The sequence below is a fragment of the Sus scrofa genome, chromosome 1 (genome assembly GCF_000003025.6).
Source record: "Sus scrofa isolate TJ Tabasco breed Duroc chromosome 1, Sscrofa11.1, whole genome shotgun sequence".
NCBI classification, from domain to species: domain Eukaryota; kingdom Metazoa; phylum Chordata; class Mammalia; order Artiodactyla; family Suidae; genus Sus; species Sus scrofa.
The window spans coordinates 18,882,258-18,897,747 of NC_010443.5; the positions used below are offsets into that span (position 1 = coordinate 18,882,258).

General features: G+C 38.0%; 1 protein-coding gene, 1 long non-coding RNA gene and 1 pseudogene across 12 annotated transcripts in view; 1 reads left to right on the plus strand and 2 right to left on the minus strand.

The window, feature by feature from the left end:
- LOC102160169 overlaps positions 1 to 15,490 on the plus strand; it is a 387,345-nt gene that overhangs the window by 368,911 nt on the left and 2,944 nt on the right. The gene's annotated exons all lie outside the window — the stretch shown is intronic.
- The window catches only part of ADGB (androglobin), a 160,104-nt gene that overhangs the window by 11,378 nt on the left and 133,236 nt on the right, over positions 1 to 15,490 (minus strand). For both annotated transcript variants that reach the window (XM_021072116.1, XM_013992506.2), the window contains 3 exons: positions 7,065 to 7,234; positions 886 to 1,059; positions 51 to 153 (listed from right to left, as the gene is read on the minus strand). In XM_021072116.1, coding sequence (XP_020927775.1) covers positions 51 to 153; positions 886 to 1,059; positions 7,065 to 7,234 — 447 coding nt within the window. The remainder of the gene's footprint in view (positions 1 to 50; positions 154 to 885; positions 1,060 to 7,064; positions 7,235 to 15,490) is intronic.
- LOC102160909 lies at positions 2,326 to 6,037 on the minus strand (annotated as a pseudogene).

The following is a 15,490-nucleotide window of genomic DNA, read 5'->3' on the forward strand; positions in this document are numbered from 1 at the left end:
GTGCAAGTAACAGCTCCACGTCTGGGGCAGCCAGGGCAGGGTCCACTGACCTTCTTCCCCTGCTTTGGTTTGGCTCTCAGACATAAGCACACCCTCGGTGTCAGGCGTTTTCTTAATGAACCGGCTGAGATAATGGAGACGAGCCTGGGAAGCCTAAAAGACAGACACTGTAAACACACGGTACAGGCAACACCATCTCAATAGTACTCAAAAGACACAGGACGATGTGAATGAATACAGCAGTCTGAACCAGGCCAGCTCTTATGAATTATCAAAGGAAAACTCAAATTCTCAACCATCCATGACTTTGACAGTGATTTTGAGAACTAAGGAAGAAGCAATCCTAAAACGCATACACTGGGCATATGGTTTTAGATCCAGGTCTCCTGAACCTTTGTCAACTGCCTCAGTAACCCTGAGCGAGTGACATGAAACACACATAAATAACAACTTTTCCCCGTGGCACTGCTTCTTATATTAAAATAGGGATCAGGTGTATTCCAAAAAGGCAGCACATACTTTTTAATCTATTCAGGCTGTTCAAAGTACATGAAAGCACGTAATAAGCATTTTTTTATGCTCTCTTCGTTGGGAGTGTTAAGGACGGACAGTGTTAATCCCTGATGACGGCAAAGGACGAGGCGACTACAGTTTGGGTCATAAGGGGCACCGTTATGTGCTTTGCTTTTGCAAGTCATCGGGGTACCCAAAGACTAACATTTCACAAGGTGTCCAAATGTGGTCGTAATATCTAGTTAGTTGATGTCTGACAAAATTCTAGATATTTCCTAAAGGAAAGACCATGTGATCTCACCAACATGGCTCTTCTTTCAGACCACACCTGGGAATGCAAAGTAAAAGGATAACTTTTCAAACTCAGGTGACCTTGATCGATCTTCCTGGCTCCGTCATCTCCCAGGCTTGCTTCATGGCTCGGATTTCATCTGCTCGTTCGGTATCTTTTTTCACTTCAAAAAATTCTGCTTCATTGTGTTCAGTGACCAACCTCAAAATCCAGAAGGGCTTATTTGGGTCTTCTTGAGAGTGAGCAATGGACATCTGACAAAATAAAAACCTTTGGGTCAGATGCTTTCTTCCTTTCAAAAGTGTCTAGATTTTACACTATGATCCATAAATTTGATACACTATCAAGCATTTTACCCAAAAGAAATGAAAACATATTCACAAAAAGGCTTGGAAAAGACCATTTATTATAGCCTCATTCATATTAGCCAAAAGAGGGAAACCATCTAAATACCTGTCAACTGATGAATGGATAAACAGTTGTAATATGTTCATACATCAAATACTACATAACTTTAAAAAGTAATAAACAACAAATGCACATGACAGTGTGGTTGAATTCTACAGGTAGACACTATACTGAAATAAAGAAGTTGAGCGTAAAAGAATACTTCTGGGAGTTCCCGTTGCGGCTCAGCAGTTCATGAACCTGACTAACATCCACGAGGACATGGGTTTGATCCCTGGCCTCGCTCAGTGGGTTAAGGATCTGGCCTTGCTGTGGCTTTGGTGTAGGCCGGCGGCTACAGCTCCGATTGGCCCCCTATTCTGGGAACCTCTATATGCTGCCAGTGTGGCCCTAAAAAAAAAAGACCATAAAAGAATACTTCTTATATGATTCATTTGTATGAAGAGGCAAAACCTGCTTGAGGGTGAGGTACGGGGATGACAGAATTCATTGCAAGGAGGCTTAAGGGGATTTCTAAGCTTATGCAAATGGTCTATAATCTATACCTTAACTGAGCAGTGGGTTTCATGGTGAACGCACTTGTCAAAACACTGATTTGTACATTCAAGATGGCTGCATTTCATGCTATGCAAATTTCACCTAAAAACTGTAAATAAAAATAATTCTAAATTATACTTAGGCTCACTCATAATGAGGGCAGGAATAGTTGATCATTTCCAAGTCTGGATACACTTGACATATTATTATTGTGACAGTCAACCTTTTGCTGTAGGATCACGTTCATAGACCTGAGGCTGGGAGCAGACTGACGTAGGCTTCGAAAATGTCTAGGCAAGTGAAGCCATTGGTAGCAATCTGGTAGGGAGGGGCTTGAGTCTGATGTGGTTACTGGCACTTTATATAAGATTGAGACAATGTCAATTGTTCATCTACACAGGACTGGAATTGGGGGGGGTGGGCACTGAATAAAATTTTCACCTGCAGTTTGGATTCAATGTGACCAAAAAGAAGACTTAGCTTTCTATGATATTCCCTTAATATTCTAATGAAAATATAAATCTCAAAATTGGAAGTTCTTTTATGGCTTCCTTTTAAAACACAGTACATAAGCTTTTCCCATCGTTTATATTGCTTGAAAAATGAGTTTATCAGAACCTTCTCTGGGATCCAGTTTTGATTAGGGCAGGGAAGACTACGAAGGGCTAATGGAGGGGCCGCATGTCTTACAAGGATTTATTTATTGAACTAAGCTTAATTATTAATCAAATAATTGATTTTATAACAGTAAATGATTAACTGGAGCTACATCTAGAAAAGTTAACCCACAGCACGATCTTGAAGTTTCAAGAGGAAAAAAAGTGGTTGAATGGAGCTTCACCTATGTTTCTCAACCAAACAATGTTGAAAGAACACATTTGGAGTAAAAAGCGTTTTTCGGTTCTTTTATATTTCAGACATAATTGTAATCTGACAGAGAACATTCCATACTTCTGCATTTGTTTAGATGGTATTACACTAGAAATATTTGGATGGTAGAATGCAGCTGGTGAGGACATAAGTACTGTAAATTTACGAAGAAATTAACTTTTCCATATGAAATAAAATCAGTGATCCAATAAATTCAACATGATTATGGTGACTAAATAAAAAAGACAAAGGATAATATGATAGTTTTCAGTTTCCTGTTTGGCACATATGTGAATACATTTTAAACATCAAATAATATAATGCCTATAGCTACTAAAGCCAACTAACACAGTACTAAGAATCCTAAAGCTTAGTTTCCTATTTATGTCATAAAAACCCAATTCCCATATGAATTCTATAACCAAACAGATTCGTTGTGCTTCACAAGGTGGTCCAAACTTTGTCTTAGCCAAGATTCCCAAGAATTCATGAGTATTCCAAAGTTAGCTCATACTGAATCTCCCAGTTCCTTACTAAAATTGCTGGATCCTCTGAACAGGCTTTCATTTTTGAAAATATGCACATATTCTTCATAATTTTGAAAAGGTCTTCATCCATGTCAGTTTCTGGTTTTATCCAGTGGTTCATTTTCTGTAGAATTGTTTTTTCTTGACAATATTTTTATAAGTATTTTCATTTTTTTCCTTTATTTCTATGTACTTCAACCCTTTTAACTGCATCGTATCCAGATTTTTGTTTCAGCTTTCATCTAGAGGTACGTCTCTGCATATTGCAGGACTGAACTAAAGTAGGTGTCAGGAGGTAATAGGTCATCAAGTATTATATGGATTTCATCTGTGTCTGTAGCAGTGTTGATGACATGAGATACTGGTTTTCCGGCTTGTATATGTCATGGTGTTTCTCCTATGGGATACTGGGCACTCTAAGGGGATGTCTAGCCAAAGACATTTACACTTATGCATTGCTACTGCTGAGGGGTTTTTAAGAAGCAAACCTCCACCTTGATGAAGATCCTTTTCCAAATACACACTCTGCAAAGTAGCCTGGAGCAGCAGATGTGGCTCTAACGGCCTGCCACATCTTATACTGATGGCCTTCCAACTAGTAAGAGCTGAGTCCCAGAAAATGACCGTACTTTCTGAACACAAAAGCTGTTAGTGCTACCCCTCTGTGTATCATGGCACTTACTGCAGCTACCTTAGGGCTTCCGGGTTTCTGGCTGTTTCAATCATCAGTGTATATCTCATTCTATCCTTAAGAGTATTTCCCCAAGTTTGACTGCCTGACTCATTTGTTCCAACAATATTTTGTGAAAACACATCTCATCCTGATTTTTGATAAAGTTCCTCACCTTCACCCCGGGGGACACATGGAAGACGCTCAACATGAAAGCTAATCTGGTACCTCTGCTTCCTCCACGGATGCAGTCAAAGTGCTAATAAACTGGGCTCTGAGTGAGTTCAGCTGATTTCCACAATAGCTGAAGAGCAACCACACTCCTTGTTCTTCCATCATCAGTTGTGCGAATTGGAATTCCTCTTCCTTTCACTGGATTCACATAGCCAAATGAAAGCAAAAATATCTCTAACTGCAGCCGGAAGAATGCCATCCTTCAATTGTCTCAGTCACAATAAATACAGAATAACTCTACTCTTGGCAGCCGCTCCTTTTCCCTCAGGAAAATTTGAAGATGAAAAGTCAGTTCTTCCACCCTTAATGCAGAACTTTGGGTCAGTTGTTCTTAATGCCTGAACGGATGCCCAGGTTCTGTCATCAGTAACTCACCTGGCCATCTTTTCTTGTTGAAGAGATAAACGCTTTTTCTTCTCTCTATTTTAGTCTTTGCTAATAGTCTGCTCAGTTTTAACTGCCTCTTCCTCTTCTTTGGACTGAATCACACCTTAATTTGGGAACAAGTCCACCAATTCAACCACCTTCTAAAGCTTGTACACCTTTGGTGGGATGAGAGAGTTAGCGGTACTTTGGTAGAAACTAGAAAAGCCTCAGGTGACTCCCTGGGACCTGCAGGCTTGTCCACAGCATATGAAGAAGATTCTAGGCCTGGCTTCTTATCAGTCAGGACACCAGCATCCAGAGAATCACCTCTTCTCTTCTTCAATGTCTCTATATTCAATTTCCAATTTGTCCTGAAAATATTTATTTTCCTTTTTTACGTAAGTAAGTTTTTCCTTACTTTGTGGTATGAATGAATAGGATTTGATAAAAAGTGGAGTGATTTCCAAATTTGTAGTTAAATTATTCATGTAATGAGAAAGTCTTTATTATTTCTTCATCATTATACTATGAGTTCTCTTTTCTGCTGACTTAACCCTATGTTTTTTCAGAGATTGGATAGTGTGTTGAACATTTTTCTGGTTTAATCAGTCACTATCTGATACTCTTCTTAGTATTTGAGAACTGGGCTTAAATTGAGCTTAAAAAATAAATCATTTCATGCTGATTGCCAAAAATAACATTTGAAACAAAGTTCAAGGGTGACATGTGAATGCTTACTTTTCTAAGTCCCTTGGGAGCAGAAGTGCTAAGTTTCCAAATTTCAATACGTAAAGGAAGGGTTGCTTGGAGAGTAACAGTGCTACTTCAAGTACATGCTTCACTTTTGGTCTATTTACACTTTATTTTGAATATACAAAATCCTCTTTGTAGATTGATGTGGCTTGTCCCCTGGTAATGTTTATGTGAGCATAGCATATGCAATTGCTTGATTCTCTACTCCCCCAAAATGCCTTTTGCATTATGGGATGTAGGCTGAAACAGCCTCCGTAGCAGTGGCAACTCACTTTTTCCTAGCATTGACATTGGACTGGAGCTGGCCTGCATCAGCTGAGCTTTCAGCACAAGCAGAAGAGCAGCAGCCCAGCACCAGCTCCTCAGATTCCTTCTGCCACCAGTGGAAGTTGAGCTAAGCTTATTTACTTCTCAATGTTTCCAAAGGTATATATTCTAACATAGCTAAGAAATTAAATCTTGGAAATGCAGGTGGATGGCTTTTTTCCCCCCATTAATTGAGTATGAGAAAACTGAGTCATAATTTCCTAATTTGTTAATTTTTCTTTAGTGTCTATTTTACTCGTGCTACCAACAGTCTATTTAGTTAATCAAGGTGGCAGATAGCCTTTGTTCTTTCTTGTTGCTTACCATCCACTTTGGATTAATAATTACATACCCAGTTTATTTCCTAGCTGATTCTTTCCTCTTCTTCCTTTCTTTGGCCTGTATCTGCTATAGCTTGTACTCTTTGGACTATTGAAGGCTTTCTGGTGGTTTTCTCATCTCTCGTCTTTTCCCTCTTAATTTCATACCCTTAAAAGTCATCAAGGTACTTGAAATGTAAATCTGATCATTTCACTACACTTTTAAAGCCCCTCTCTCCCACCTTCCAGCCCTGTGTAGCCTAAGCTGTGATCACAAATGACAGGAAGACTTTGTCCTTACAGCTAATGTTTTGAGTTCAGCATTTTAAATAACTCGAATTTGGGTGTCTTTTGGATTGTGCTTTCATGCTTCAGATTCACACCCACATACTCTTCCTTACCCCTAATCATTGGAAATACTTAATTCGCCCTGAAAAAACAAATCTGTATTTCAGGACCCTGGAGTTCCAGCCTTTTGACCAGGTTTAAAGGCTCCCCTCCATCTCACTCTCACTTGCCCTTCCAGCCTCCTGTCTTATACTTACTGATTCACAAAACCAGACTGTGTTGGATTTGGCCTCAATGTGTCTTTGTTCATTGACTCAGTTCAGTTCTCCTCTAGGCAGAGGCTGTAATGGGTTCCTACCCTTTCTACCACTGTACAAACCCTATCTACATTACAACTCTCTTTACCTTCAGTCTCCTCCATTAGACTGTGAGTTTTTGAAGATATGGACTGTGTAGTATTAATAGTAGAAACCCAAGTCCCCCAAACAGTGTCTTACACATTAAAAGCTCAATTAATGCATTTTGTTTGTTTGTTTTTTGTTTTTTGTTTAGGGCTGTACCCACGGCCCATGGAAGTTTCCAGGCTAGGGGTCGAATCAGAACTGCAGCTGCTGGCCTACGTCACAGCCACAGCCATACCTGATCCAAGCCAAGTCTGTGACCTACACCGCAGCTCATGGCAACACTGGATCCCCAAATCACTGAGCAAGGCCAGGGATTGAACCTGAGTCCTTGAACCAGTCAGGTGGCCACTGCTGAGCCATGACGGGAACTCCAATTAATGCTTTTTGATAGTAAATGAAGGAAGACTGCTTGCATAAGGTATCCAAGGCATGTCCTTAAAGTATCTAGAAGATTGCTGAAAAGAGGGCACAGGTTTTTTTGTTTTTTTTTTTTCCCCTCAAAAGAGATGGGCAAATAGGAACCCAATGAGCCTAAATTTATTAAGTGATTCCAATAATAAAAAGCATCACACCCACCTGAGGCTCAAAGCGAGGTGCTTGTTTTTCTTTGGCTAGCTTTTCTTTCTCAGAAGACTTTTCTTTGCCTTTCCTTGTTTTAGAAGTCCCTGAAGATTTTTGTCCCTCACTAATAGTGTGGGAATCAGGGCTTCCCAAGGTAATTAATTCCTCATGTTTCTCTCCATGTGCTAGGAAAAAAAAAAGGAAACCAATGAGTCATGCTATGGCAATATAAGTGTGTCATGCAGGAAAAAAGGGAAAGAAGTCAAAGAAAAACGGTTAGTCTAAGGCATTCGGATTTTTTTTTCTTTTTTTTAAACAAGCAAACAAACATATAGACTTTTTATAAAGGTGTGTGTAACTCCCTTTCTTACAACTGAGAAATAATTCACACACATAAACTCATCATTGAAGTACATAAACCAGGGGTGTTGGTTTATCATAAGGTTATGCAGTGGTCACTACTATGTAATTTGTTTCTGATCTGGATGCTCTCAGTTCATTCTCTTGTCTAACTGCCTTGATTGGTATCTCTTGTACAGTACTGAACTGATTAATCTCTGCTTTAATAGTTATTATTCTCCCTCTGCCTACTTTGGGCTTAGTTTTTTTTTTTGTTTGTTTTTTTTTTTGGTTTTCTTGTTTTGTTCTTTTTTTTTTTTTTTTAAGGTGGAAGTTAAGTTATTGAACTTTGTTCATTTTAAATATAAGCATTTTAGCTATAAATTTCCCATTTAGTACTGCTTTCATTGCATCTCATAAGTTTTGGTATGTTGCTGTTTTTCATTCGCCTCTAAGTATTTTAAAATTTCTCTTACGGTGCACTTTATTTCTTCATGTGGATACAGTCACTGCCTCGTGTACTTTGATTTCAGCCTGAATGACTTCCTTCATTTCCACTGATGTCCTCCTGGATATCTTTTCTTATTTGAACCTTCTCAAAGGCAGATTTGTTGGTGACAAGTTCATTCAGTTTTTGTCTTTCTGGGAATGAGGCTTTGAAAGATGAATACAGGCTGTTAGGAGTTCCTGTTGTGGCTCAGTGGTAATGAGCCTAAATAGCATCCATGAGGATTCAAGTTTGATTCCTGGCCTCGCTCAGTGGTTTAAGGATCCGGCGTTGCCGTGAGCTGTGGTGTAGGTCACAGACATGGCTCGGATCCTGGGTTGCTGTGTCTGCGGGATAGGCTGGCAGCTGCAGCTCCAATCTGACCCCTAGCCTGGGAACTTCCTTATGCTGTGGTTGTGGCCCTTAAAAAAAAAAAGAATACAGGCTGTTAGTTTTCAAGGCTACTGCTGTGTTGGAAACAAGGGATGGGGATGGGGCTGGGACAGATAAAAATGCCTTAAAGCTTGTTGCACTTAAAGGGAAATGGCTATTTTTCTTGGATTAAGCCTTTGTTAATTTCTAGAATTGTGAAAAGTTGATCCTGATCATCTCTGCCAGTTTTTTCATTGTTTTTATGTAAGAGTTAAATTTTGGAGTCCTTTTTCTGAAATTTCCATTGATGTCCTCCTGGATTTCTTTTCTTATTTGAACCTTCTGAATTACCTCTGCATGCAGTTTGTCTGAGAGAATGGAGAATTCATGTAGGTGTCTCGTGGTCCCCTGGGGATCTTGTCATAAGAGCATGAAATATCAAAAAGCTCTGCGGAGGAAGGTGAGATTCCATTCTAAACAGCTCAGCTCTTGAGTGCGATTAAGTAGGCAAAGTAAAAAATGGACTGCAGAAAAGTAAAAATAATGAGACCACAGGAAGACAATAAGGTTACTTAAATGAGTGGGAATGAAGCGTAAGGGTTGAAATGATGAGCCATAGAAACTGAATCAAGAGAAGAAAAAAGCAGAAAGGAAGACAGGATTCTTATAGGAAGCCACACAATAAAATCACCTTTTATCAGACACTTAGGATAGAATGCAGAGAGACTGGAAAGGACATGTCCTTTTCTCTTTGGCTCTTTGATATTCTTGGTTCAACCAAAACTTTGAAGAAACCCTACTTGCACAGAAATGGGAGCCCATGCATGAAGTGCTGCTTCCCTGCGAAGTCTCCTCATGCTGCCTCTGCTTCATCCAGATGGTGCAGCACCAGCTCACCATCTTAAACCTGATGTGAGATAACTGGGCTTTGACCAGTCTCAGTGGCCTCAGCTACCACCTCAGCTTATTGCCCCCGTAAAACCCACGTCCCCGAGATTTCAGTGCCAGCAAAGTTAGGAGTTAACTCTACTTTAGAGATCTGTTTGTGGCCAGGGCTAACTAATACAGCATCATAAAAACTCGAGCAGAAGAATTCATTCTCTTCATCTTGTGCTGCCAGACAACTCTGTTATCAGCAATGCTGTGCCTATTGTAATGCAAGCAATTCACAAATTTGGTGAATGTATGAATCACCCAGGGAGCCTATAAAATGTAGATCTTGAAGCCTAATCCCTAGAGAATCTAACTAACCTCTTAGGTGCATGTGGGGCCCAGGAATGTACATCTTTGAAAACGACCTCAAATGGTTCCGAATCTTACTTTGAGAAATGCCGCATTAAGAAATGTATACAGCTTCCTCTTTTTGTTAGAAGTAAATGTTGCAAAGGGATGGGCTGAAAGGAAGAAACTAAAGATTTAGAATTCATTGAAGCCGAAGGTTCCTTTATAAGAGTGATTCCCAAACTTTAGCTTGCATCAGAATCACCTTGTTTAGAGACAAATTTCTGGGCACTCCCTCCCCACTAAAGTTTCTTATTCAGTAGGTATGGGGTGGAGACCCCAAATTTGCTTTCTAACAAGTTCCCAGGTGGTACTGAGGCTGCTGATCCAAGGATTGCACTTAGAGAACAACTGATTTCCATTTAGAAGGATATAATTACTTTTTCTCAGCACGAAGGGTTTCGCTTTTTGTTGTATTAATTCTTCCTAACAGGTGTGCAAGTATTGAGGGGGCAAATAGTATTTGTTGACTCCCTACTGTATGTCTTTCTCTTTTAATTCTCAAAGCATCCCAGAAGGGCAGGTTTAGAGAGATTATGTAATTTACACAGGTTCTCCACACTGATAAGTTGAATCAGAATTCAAATAATTGTATAGAGGACATGTCAGTCCCTTTCTAATCTGGAATCTTGTAAGTTATCACATTGTCAAAGGAAAATAGTAATTGGAAGACTCTAGATTTTATTTTTACTTGGTGCCAGTTATTAGCTGATTTCAAACTGGGAATATACCGTGTATGACCACAGTACAGACTATCACCAGACTATAAACACCATGATTTTATAAGGGTGCAACTTGCCTTTCTGCCAACAATCCCAGCTACTGCGAAAGTGTCGTGCTAGGGAAAAACCCTTTGGCCAAATAATCGAATAACTTAAAAGCGAATCCTGGATCAGTCACTGGATAGGTTAACCTTGTTCATCACATTCATTGAGGATTTTTGTTTTTTGTTTTTTTCCACACCTGCCACATGTTCCCAGGCCAGAGATGAAACCTGTGCTACAGTTGCAGCCTGTGCCACAGCTGCAGCAACACTGGATCTTTAACCTGCTGTACCACAAGGGAACTCCCTGATTCACTGAGTTTAAGTTTCCTCTTCCGTATAATGCAGAAACTAACACCATGCCCACAGGCTTTAGATAATCAACATAGAAGATTTAAAATAAGATCTTACCTAGTATAATATACCCTAGGGTTTTAAGATGGCAACAAACGTCAGATGAAATGGAATCTCAAGCTTCCCCATTAGGTATTTCTAGGGCTTTCTTTTCTTACTCCCTGATAGTTCTTAGTGTTGGAGTCATATACTTAGGCATATTTGATTCCATTCAAATTAGCATATTCTAATATCCAAGTTTATATATGTGACCACTTACTACAGTGTCAGGCACACACGGGTGCATAGTATTCTCTTCCTTTACATTATTCATATGGAGAATAAAATAATTTCCATATTTTCAGTGGCTTACAGTATGGTAACCTTTTCTCCCACGAATTACAAGTTCATTGAAGGCCAGAATATCATTATACACTTCATTTTATTTTTTTGCTTTTTAGGGCCGCACTTGTGGCGTATGGAGATTCCCAGGGATTGAATTGGTGCTACAGCTGCCCGACTACACCACAGCCACAGCAATGCCAGGTCTGAGCCACGTTTGTGACCTACACCACAGCTCATGGCAATGCTGGATCCTTAACCCACTGAGCAAGGCCAGTGATCGAACCCATGTCCTCATAGATGCTAGTCGGGTTCGTTAACCACTGAGCCACAACAGGAACTCCCTGTACTTCATTTTAAATTCTTAATTTCACCTACTATAGGGCAGAACTCATAGTATATACTCATTATTAGATGGTCTAACTTTAGTATGTAAAGTTTTATAGGGAATCTGTATGTGTTGGGAGCATATATAACAGTAAGATTCAAGAATAAATACCCTAGTAGTTCAAAAATTGCTAAAAATGTGATCCCCTCATTGCATATTCATGTAATTTGAGGAACTCTAGAGGAAATGACCATTAGAATACATTAATATACCCCCTTCAGAGAGGAAGTGCTCAGGGAGCATCTGCTGATGAAATGAACTTGACAAGACCTTTAGCATAATGCCTTTAGCTTTCCTCTTATCTTACAGGTGTCCAGGATACAGCAGACAGAGACCTTCAGTGAGCAATAAAACTTATTAAAATTACAGAAATGTAATTTTTATTTTATGATCAAAATTTAGTGCTTAGGTAATCTGGTTGGGATTTGAACATTAACATAATTTCTAAACTAGAAAACTTTAGAACAAAGTATACATTTAACCAAGTGCAATCACACTTGGTAAATATAAACCACACACACACACACACACACACACACACATGTGTATATATGTGGATATAGTAAATATATATAGTATCTACAATGTTTGATATCTTCGAAGATCTTGATTTGGATACACCATGCATGCATTATGCCTAAGAAAAAGCTACAGTATAATATTTGAGTTAAAGAAATAGTGTTATAATCCTGCTAATAAAATTAGTAGTGAGGCTTGAAACTGAGTACTTTTGAGAATTACAAAGCTTACATTTAATGCAACTAGATTAGAACTTCAAATGCTCAGACTAGCAACAGAGAAGGACTTTAAAATAACAACACTACTAATTATATATGAAGGCAGATGATATCACTTCTACATGCTCAAGATTCTCCATTTTCTATTAAGTGCAAGTAAGCAACTTTTACTAAAACTTAGGTATTGAATTATACTAAAGGTGGCACTGTTGCCTCATGTTAACCAGAGGCCAGACTTCCTAAAATTTTATAATAGAAATATCCTAGATTGTACATAGCCAAGTTTCAGACTTTACATTTTATCATGGGTTATAAAGATGTACATTTTAAAAAAATTAAATTATATTTTCTCAAATAAATTAAACATTGAGTTTAAATCAGTATACAGGGCAAAGTTTCCATTTAATTTACATAAAATCTTAAATTAGTTTACTAATGTACTACTGAAAAAAACACGACCAATTTTTGTTTGAAATAAAATATTTGTAATTGAATAGTAAGCTAATATTTTGAGGACATTAATAATTTATTTTCTCTAAAATATATCACAACCTTAAGGTTAAAGATTATAGGTAAATGCAATTGACAAATGTAAGTGGAAATATTCACATGTTTTAATTTAAGCAAATTGGCTGCCTAAAAAAACACATTTATGAACACATAATTAGAGAATGGTTATTATGAATTCAAAAATCACTTAACTTTCCAAAAGACTGGCCAACATATTTATTCAAATAGAAAATTTTCCTAGTTCATTTTAAATACAATTCAATTCTGAATTTCTTCACTACTTTCAGCAAAAAATATACTAAGTGACCCAAGTTCTCATTAAATTTTAATAGCTACTCATTCACCCATAAAATTATCAAACATGACATCAAAAAAGAAGACATGATTACTTCTAAAGATTTATTCTCTAGTTGGAATACAAATAATGAAGAAACTATTTTTTGAAGTGCTACTAGGTTCTAAGAACTATATATATTATTTTGAATCTTCACAACTTTGAAAGAGAGGTGTTAGCACATAATATAGGAGTTATTCTAATTTTGCAGGTGATTCATAACCTAGTTTTAGGTAGTTCAATGTATAGTAGTTTAGACTCTATCTGTATTTCTTCATTTAATGCTAACTTCCTGAACATGATGGAGGATAATATGAGAAAAAGAGTGTGTGTCTACACACACACTCACACACACACACACACACACACACACACACATGACTGGGTCACTTTGCTGTATAGTAGAAATTGACGAAACATTGTAAATCAACTATAATTAAAAAAATTTTAAAAATACAGATTATAGAAAAAAAACTTGTCACATTATCAGTGTTGTACCATAACCAAGATCTACATTTGACATTAGCCTAGTTCATAAATTATTATATTGTGTTTAGATACTGAAAATCTACTCGTGCTGGACAACTTGAACTTGAGAAACATACTGTACATTACATTCCCAGGACTTATTTATCTTATAACTGGAGGTTTGTGCCTCTTCACCACCTTTACTCATTTTCTATACCCACAACCACCTCTTTGGCAACCACCAATGTGTTCTATGTTTCTGTGGATTTTATTATTGGATTCCACTTATAAGTGAGATCAGGTAGCATTTGTCTTTCTCTGTCTGACTAATTTTCACTTATCGTAATGTCCTCAAGCGTCACTCATGTTGCTACAAAAGGCAGGTTTTTCTTCATTTTTTATGGCTGAATCATATTCCACTGTGTATATATACCACAGTTTCTTTATCCATTCATCCATCAGTGGACACTTAGGTTGTTTCCATGTCTCAGCTATTGTAAATAATGCTGCAATGAAATGGAGGTGCAGATATCTCTTAGAGATAATGATTTCATTTCCTTAGGATATATACCCAGAAGTGGAATTGCTAGGTCACAGCAGTTCTACTAGTCTTAAATTTTTGAGGAACCTTTATACTGTTTTCCATGGTGGCTGCACCAATATATATTTTCACTAACAGTGTACGAGGACTCCCCTTCTCCATGTTCTCGCCAATACCTGCTATCTCTTACCTTTTTGATAATAGCCATTCTAACAAACCTGAAGTGATATCTCATTGTGATTTTGAATTACATTTTCCTGATGACTAGTGATGCTGAGCATCTTTTCATGTATCTGTTGGCCATCTGTTTATCTTCCTTGGGAAAAACATCTATTCAGGTCCTCTGTCTATTTTTTTTTTTTTAAGTTGAATTGTTTCTTTTTTTGATACTGAGTTTTGTGAATTCTTTACATATTTGGGATATTAACCCTTTATTAGATATAGGATTTGTGAATATCTTTTTCCCATCCCCTAAGTTGCTTTTCATTTTGTTGATGGTTTCCTTTGCTATGCAGAAAATTTTTAGTTCATTGTAGTCCTGCTTGTTTATTTCTGCCTTTGTTGCTTGTGCTTTCCATATTAAATCTAAAAAAAAAAAAATCGCTGTGGAGACTGATGCTAGGGATTTTATCCCCTGTGTTTTCTTCAAGGGGTTTTATGATTTCAGGCTTTATAGTCAAGTCTTTAATCCATTTCGAGTTGATTTCTATGTATGGTGTAAGATAGGGATCCAGTTTCATTCTTTTGCATGTGGCTTTCCAGTTTTCCCTGCAACATTTATTGAAGAGACTATCCTTTTCCTGTGTATTGTAAGCAGCTCTTTGCAGGAAACCACCTTCGGCAGGGAACCCCTTTTCTCTTGTCACTTTAGCAAAGATATATTGTAACTAACCTTCAACAAGGCATGCCCACACTCTACTCATCTCTGACTCAAGCACACTTTTCAAATCTTTTGATCACATAATACCTTGCCTAACCTGTTGGTTCTTTCCTGGACCAAAGAAGTAGAAATGGAGAATAAGTAATTAACAAATGACTAGATCTCTTCCCTAGTTTCTCCTTCAGTAATCTCCAAACTGTATGAACAAGATAGCATCCAAAGAAAGATCAGGAAGAGTAGCCTGCACACAGTGGGAGATGCTACGAGTCTGATCCCCTATCTCAGTGATTAACTGAGGTTACTTCTCCTTTTACCTTTAAAAACTTTCATAGCTGAGAAGAATCTTTGGAGTTGGTTTTTGGGGGGACATGAGGCTGCCTTCTCCCTAGATTGCTGGCATTCTCATTAAAATCAACTTTCCTTTCTACCAACAACTGCCTCTCAGGTATTGATTTTCAAGTGGCAGAGCAGCCAAACCTGAGTTGTGTAACAGTGTATTCTTGGTTCTGCTGCTAAAAGTTAACTGACCATTTATGAGAGGGTTTATCTCTAGGCTCTCAATTTTGTCCATTGGTATACGTATCTTTTTTAATGCCAATACCATACTATTTTGTTTACTATAAGTTTGAAATCAGGAATCGTAGTGTCTTCAGACTTCGTTTTTTT